The sequence below is a fragment of the Haliaeetus leucocephalus genome, unplaced genomic scaffold (assembly GCF_000737465.1).
Source record: "Haliaeetus leucocephalus isolate CR32 unplaced genomic scaffold, Haliaeetus_leucocephalus-4.0 Scaffold206, whole genome shotgun sequence".
Taxonomy (NCBI): domain Eukaryota; kingdom Metazoa; phylum Chordata; class Aves; order Accipitriformes; family Accipitridae; genus Haliaeetus; species Haliaeetus leucocephalus.
Genome location: NW_010972642.1, coordinates 63,892 through 71,151, shown reverse-complemented (window position 1 = coordinate 71,151; position 7,260 = coordinate 63,892). Strand labels below are relative to the sequence as shown.

General features: G+C 40.7%; 1 protein-coding gene across 1 annotated transcript in view; it reads left to right on the top strand.

Annotated features, from left to right (window-relative positions):
* Positions 1–455: 455 nt before the first annotated feature.
* LOC104831014 (alpha-N-acetylneuraminide alpha-2,8-sialyltransferase-like) overlaps positions 456–7,260 on the top strand; it is a 53,232-nt gene continuing 46,427 nt past the window's right edge. Inside the window, exon 1 of the mRNA XM_010566328.1 lies at positions 456–496. Within this exon, the coding sequence (XP_010564630.1) occupies positions 456–496 (41 nt within the window). The remainder of the gene's footprint in view (positions 497–7,260) is intronic.

Genomic DNA, 7,260 nt, shown 5'->3' with positions numbered 1-7,260 from the left:
TTTATTTTGCTGGACCTACAGGAGAGCAAGCTGTGAGGACATAGAGGGTACGTTGCCTCTTGTTCCTGGGACAGGTGTTTGGAGATGACTAGTGAAAGCACCTCAGCTGACCTTCCCTGTAAGAACAGAGTCATTTAATCTCTGAGCTGGTGAGATCCTTTCTGATTTCTAGGTCTGTAAAACAGGCAAAAGCCAGAATTCAAATATGATGGAGTTAAAGATGAGTGCAAGATGATTGCCATTTAGTTTTTTTCTGTGGCTTCACCAGAGGAAAACAGACTTAAAAAGACTTGGAATTGGAGCTTCTAGTGAAAAGACGTTCCAAATTGGATGTGCCTTTCCTTTATTGTAATCCACTTACTGCATTTAGCAAAGTATTTGCATCAATGAAACTGATTTTATAGCACTTAGTACTCAGGCAAGATTTAAAACACATTAGCAGAACTGCTTCAGAAATGAAGCTTGTAACTGCAAACAGTGGAAATGCAAGTTCAAGGTATGTTTCAGGTAAATGGCTCTGTTTTAATCTGTGATAATTTAACCATTCATTTTCATCTATTAGAAGCCATCTGTCAGCACACAGAAGGATCACTGAACTCAGTTCAGAAATATCTCTGGATACTTGGCCAACTGATCATCAGCTGTTTTCAAAAGCGATGTTGATGGTTGCAGTAACTCAGGCTGTAAGTGAAGTCCAGTGTCCGTGCTTGATGGTGCATTAAATCATGGCTTTCATCCAAAATTGGACTATTACAGCTTAACTAGTGTATAATTCTGGGTATACAGGGGCAACAAAGAATGCACAGCTTTGTCAATGTCCTTTTCAAAGAAAGCTAAAGCAAGGCATTATTTGGCATTTATTGGATTTTTTTTCTCCCCCCTGTCAGCCAGTAGGAAATGTGATATATGTGACTGGAATCTTAATCGTAATCCACTCCCTTTAAGAAATTTGTCTCACTGGTTAATTTCATCCAAATTAGACAGAGTAACAGAAGTCTTAAAGGTAGTGGGTTCCTACAAGTTTAATGAAAAACAGCATCTGGACAGAAGAGAGAGATCAAAACTGAGGTTTCCTATTTTGTTTGGCCTCCTGTTTGGCCCATCAACTCGTCCTGCTAGCTGGCAGGGCATCAGATGGATGCTTCCCAACCAGGCAAAACTTGCTCTGTCTCCTAAACAACTGATAGTTAAAAGATGTGGGAAGCAGTTTCTGAAAAGTGAGACGGAAGTTTCTCCTCAAAACAGGGCTTCCTTCAGTTGTAGATCTATTCATGTGTCTTTGATGGGTTAAAGCTTCCCCCCAAGTGTGCAGCTTCATATGCCTTTGAAATATATTGCTCTTTCATGCCTGTTCATGTGATCCTTATACATATTCTTATCTCTTGTGTAGGCAATGGCTGCCTGGTTACCTACAGTTTTTGCATCAAAAAGCGCTCATGACTGACCAGTGGAGGATTATTTCTCTCCATTTCTGTGGTCTCAGTTTTTAGGCATTTCAAGATGTTTAAATCTGTGTAATGGAGGAATTTTTTTTTTTTTCCTGGCCGGTTCACCTTCTATGGAGGGGCATGATTTTAACCGATCAAATTAGTAAAAAGCTCCCTATGGACATCCTTGGATTGGCGCGTGGGGGCACTTTTGTGAGGAGTGTTATAATATAATACTTACAGGGCTTTTATCTGGGTTACAGAATCAGGTGGAGAAGTCACTGTAGTGTGATAATTGACTGCTTAGATCTAGGTGGTATGTATCATCACTCTAGATATTACAAGTTCAAATGTAAGATTAGAGCTGCTCGATTTATTTTTAGTGAATCTCCTTCTTCTGGAAGAATACAGTCATCCTGTGCCCCTGTTGAAGCCGAACATTTCTTTGTGCTTGTAGTGGCACAAAGCAAGCAGCAATTTTGCTGAAAGGAACAAGGGAAGTGGTAAGAACAAGTCATTTTCCCCCCCCTGCAGCAGCACCGTCATGTATTGTAACTTCCTGTCTCAGTTGATGGTTCTGCTATTTTGCAAGACAGCGATTCATTAATTTCACCTCATCTGTGAAAGCTGCTCTCCTCCTGCCAGGTTTATAAGATTAAAAAAAGAAGAATAGCGCATGAAGCAATTAATCTATTCCCCCTGCCCCACTCCCCTTTGCCTCTGAATTCTCTCTGACAAAACTACCAGTTCATGCAGTTGTGCCATCTCATCTTTCTGACAGCCCGCTGTGAGGGCTCTGAGAACAGAGCTGGAAGACCGTCAGATGAGGCTGCTGGCAAATAGCATCCTTCTGTGAGATGCTGTAGACAGGCAGAAGACCTACCGTCCCTGCCTCGCAGCTCATGTTAACTGCAGAAGTCTTGATAGGCTTTTAGGGTCTGGAGCAGCCGGTCTAGCTTCGTGGACTGGAATTAAACTGCCAAACGTAGTTGGTCTCTATGGTCATTGGAGAGGAACTAGGTGTCTCTAGTTTGAGATGAATCACACCCTCAAAGAAACTATCTCCACTATGAAGAAGCCTCAGACTGACTTGGATAGAGGTGTTTACATTTCATATACTGTAAACGAAGTGAGATGAACCCTGTATCTTCCCTGAGATGGGCCTTCAAACACAGTTGTCATATTTAGGGGAGGGGTGGTGGTGGCATTTGCAAAGCAAAGGAGCAGTGCCAGTGAATTCCAGCATTGTGTGAGGTCACTTCTCTTGAGCTGCTGGCCACTGCCCAGAAACTTATCAGCTCATGCTCAAATTCATCACTTCTCAAGGGAATGTGGCTGTTCATCACAGTTCCTAGGTGAGATGACGAGTCACTACTGCTGCCTCTCCTGGATGTGGTTGGGGTTTCGTTGGGAACAATACAGACAACTCGGAGGCATCCTGCATGCCACTAGATTTTACTGCATGAGTAATAAAGCAGCACTACGGTGCTGTTTTTGGTATTGCAAGTCACAACTTGTGGGGGTTTCCTTATATATAGCTCTTCATACATCTGGTATGAGACTCTTAGAAAAACTTTGTCTGACTGAATACTAGAATTCATACTCTATAATTCATACATTATAATTCAGACATTATAATTTGTGTTTCAAAGCTTATAAGCGGGCTTTGTGCATAGCAGTTTGAAGCAAGTTTGCATGAATCAAAATATATTTTTTCTGAGAAGAGGCTAACAATTTTGTGTTTCAGTAGCTTTCCAGATGAAATCTGCTCAGTTTGTAAGTAAAAGAATTGGCAGGAGGAAAAGGTAAACTTAAGGCTTGTCAGATGTTCAGGCAGACTTCTGTTCACTGAGAAATATCCTGGTTTCTTCTAGTTCATGAACGTTGTTCAAGAACAAAGATAGACCCTGGCAAATTTTGGCCTCATCTGTATTTCTACAATATAAATGTCGCACAGTTCAGTCCTCCTTTGCACTTGCAATATTAATGAAGGTATGGAATAAATTGATGTGATGCTATTAAAAGAATCATGTCTGTTTACAGTGGTAGAAAAGTATATCGTTTCAATTACTTTTCTTAAAAGGTAGGGTTTTGATCAAAGAGAGAATGCATAATCAAATAAAGTAACTGTGTATCTTTATCACACTATCTGAAATTTGTGTTAAAATTCAAAGGAGAATCTGATAGAGATTAAATAATCAAAAATCATCTGAAGATTCAGAGATTGATCTGAGCCACAGTTCAATTTTGAGAGAACAGAATTAAGGCAAATTTGGGGAATTACAATGTGTGCCATGTAATACTGTTGCTACTGCTGTCTTCTGAAAATGGATAGAAGACTTAAGATCCTTGAAATTTTAAGCACTAAGTCTATCTTTGTTTGGAAGGAGGGCAGAAGAAAAAAAAAAAACCAAAACATTTTCTGTGATACTCTGAACATTTCAGGAAAAAGATATCACTTGTACATTTCCAAAAAGAAAAGAAAAAAAATGTCTGACAAAATCAGTCACAGATTAGGATGATACGCTGCAATGGCTGAAAGCTCAGATTTTGCCTACTTCAAGGCAGCAGGGTTTGTTTGTATCGGGCCAGGGTACCAAGGATAGGGTAGCCCAACACAGGAGAAAAAAGAGAGTTTTATATTTCTTTTGCAGTCTGGAAAAAAGAACTGCTAACTGTACTACGTAGGTGGCACCAAATGTTTTGTTCAGTGATTTTAAAGTAAATAGTGAAACCCAAAGATACAATATTTTCAGGTTAAATAAAATACTTTGGGCACCGCAAAAAGACCTGGAAGAAAGTTCTAAAGGAAAAGATACTGATGATGCAGGGAAGATGGAAGTGCTTGATTTCATAATTTTTCCCCCAGACTATTGATTTGGCAATTTGTAGCAATTATCCAACAGCTTATAGTTAAAATTTCTTACTCACTTTAAAAAGTCACATACAGGTCTACTGTGAAGCTCATGAAGGTGGTTTTCATGAACTGTCTTTATTCTGAGAAGTTATCTGTGGTCTCTGCAACCTCTTTCCTTACATGCAAGTTGCAGCGCCAGGCAGTTCAGTACATGATTTGCTTCTGCTGGTGACCTTTTTATTGTCCAGATATCTTTCCTCTCCTGAGGAAGATGGGGGAAATATTACATGATCCTTGTAAAGTCCAGACACCAGGAATTGCCGCAGGGGGCATTGAAATAGGCTGAAAGTTTCATAACACGAAACATAATAAATGTGAGGAGAAAAACTATCATGACTTTAGTCTATGTAAAATCTTATCATATTGTAAAAAGTTTGGCTGGGAAGTAGATCAGTTTATCTCTCTGTTCTGCTGTGCGAGGTCCACTCTTTTTCATATTTCTCTCTCAGTGTAGTTAGACCTATTCTTCAAGGTTGGGTAACCGGGGGATTTTCAGAAATGAACCTGTGCAGAGCAACGTATTCTTGATTTAGATGTTGTTTTTGGCAAAGGTCTTAATTTTAGTTAGAGGTTAAACTAGTACTGCTTTCCCAAAAAAAACAATTTCGTAAGCTTTTGTGAATATTAAGAGCATTTGCATTGGCTGTTCTCTTATTCCTTTGGTACTTGTCCATGATGTTCTTAGGAGAGCAATTTTAAGATCATATTCCTGAATAGTTGTGCTGAGGGTAGTTTTAAATTTCATCTCAGGTGGGGTGGAGTCTGCTATAGAGAGGAGTGGTGCCAAAATACTTGACAAGGCTGAAGCCAGTTTGGTTTTGAAGTGAAAGAGGAAGACAACGTGGCTCTGTGTTTTGTGACTTGGAGTTCATTCAGTGTGTCCCTTAGCATCTGGTGGTAGCAGAAAGGCGACAGCCTCTTCCCTCCATCTCCCTAGTAAATTCATAGCGGTTGCTCGTCTTCTACACACAGCTTTGGTACAGGGGCCGTTAGGTGTTTGAAGCAAAAGTTTGATGTGTGTGATACCTGCCCTGATAAAAGAAGAACATTACATTCCACTTTCAGTTTCCTTATACTTGCTGTCTTCTGCCCTGCCTAAGGTGCAGGCTAGCATGCCTTGAACCCCTGGAATAGTAAGGTACGTTAAACACCATGAAAACCTCAAAGCCTCAGTGACTTCTTCAAGCTAACCCCCAGTTACAAGTATTATATTGAGCTCTTTGGGAAAGAGAAATTCAATGTATGTGACCAAACCCAACTAACGATGTTTTCACAGAATATTCAGAAGCCAGATGCCAACTGCAGCTACAAGCTCATGCAACCACACTGACTGTAACTGAATCAGTGATTTTGTTGTTATTGAATGACTTCTGTAGCCTTCTGTAGAGCCATAAAATTCTCAGGCTGCCAGCTTGGAGCAAAAAACGGCCACAAGTATAGCCATTATGTGGCTATATGAGAGGACTCTCTTATAGCTGTAAGCATTAGCTACTGCCTACTGTTGGAGATGGGATATGGGGCTATATTTTTTTTATGTTCTTGGATGGTTATGGTCATTGGATGGATGAACTGAGGATGTGTCCATGTGTGAACTTGCTCAGATTAATTCTTGATCCTCTGCATTTCTTTTAATCACTGATCTGCAAGACAACATTAAAATATTGTTGATAAATTTGTTGGATGAGAAAAGGAGCAGGGCAGCAACTGATCCAGGGGACAGGCCCAGGAGACAGAGCAGCCTGGGTTTTCTACTAAGCTTCCTAATTTTCAGTAAAGCCATATGTGAAATCTCACATTTAGCAAACCAGAGTGCAGGTTGCAGTTACAGATGGATGTCCCCACCCTGGGAAGCACTGGCAGCGAGAAGAGTGCTAAATAGTTAATAGGCCTTGGACGTGGGATGCATGGGTAATAACAGAGATGTCATTTTGTCCCTGCAGTTGGCAGGGGGTGACTACCCTAGAAATAATATTTCCAGGCTTGGAATATTTAGAGGTGGATTTTGAAAAGGAGAGAATAGCCACAGGAATGATGGAGGGAGTAAAAAACTTCCAAAGCGAGAAATTCAGGAAACTCCAGCTTTTCCACTCATCAGAGGGGAGGCTGAGATTTGGGAAGCCAGGGATCTCTTAAGGGAGGGGGGGGAAATAATTTAAAAAATCAGCCAAAACCTGAACTGCCAAAAATTCAAACTCTAAACTGGGTGCAAATTTGTTAAAGGCAAGATTTTAACCATTAAGCAACAATTGTGGTTTTTCCCCCACCACCAAAACTTCTTGCAAGAACATGTGGATGTATTATTCTTACAGAAACAGTACGCTGAAGACTTGATTTAGAGAATTTCAGGTTTAGATTTTGAGACTCATAGTGTTGGAGGTGGTCAGACCAGCTGTGTTTCAGAGCCACTGTTGATATTAATCTCTAAAGTAATTTCTGATAGGGACATTAGCCCGGGATCCCCTAAGTATGCATGTGCTGGGAAATAGGTGTAGATGTAGTTGAGGAGTCCATGAAGCTATCCCTAGTCCTCCTGCGGGATACATAGATGAAATCAATTAAGCAATTGCACTGAAATGGAGCTGTGCAAATCTTCCCTAATGGACCCAAGCGACCACCCATACTCTGGATTTCAGCAGTGCCACAAATCCCTGCTTGTGAGTGAAGGCCTGATGGTTTTGGCTTGAGACCAACTGAAACTCCAAAGGCAGATTCATTTTTTTCTCGGGGTGTTCAGATTCATTTGATCCCAAAGCAAAACATGGGAAGTTGAGGTGAGCGTGAACTGCAATGTAAAGAAAAGGAGATTTTTGTCAGACCAAATGCTGCAGTCTTGTGCTGTCAGCTCCTGGCTCCATTTTGTAGTCACCGGACATAGGCTAGCATGATACCAGTTAAATCCAAGCAGCTGAGCAGTGT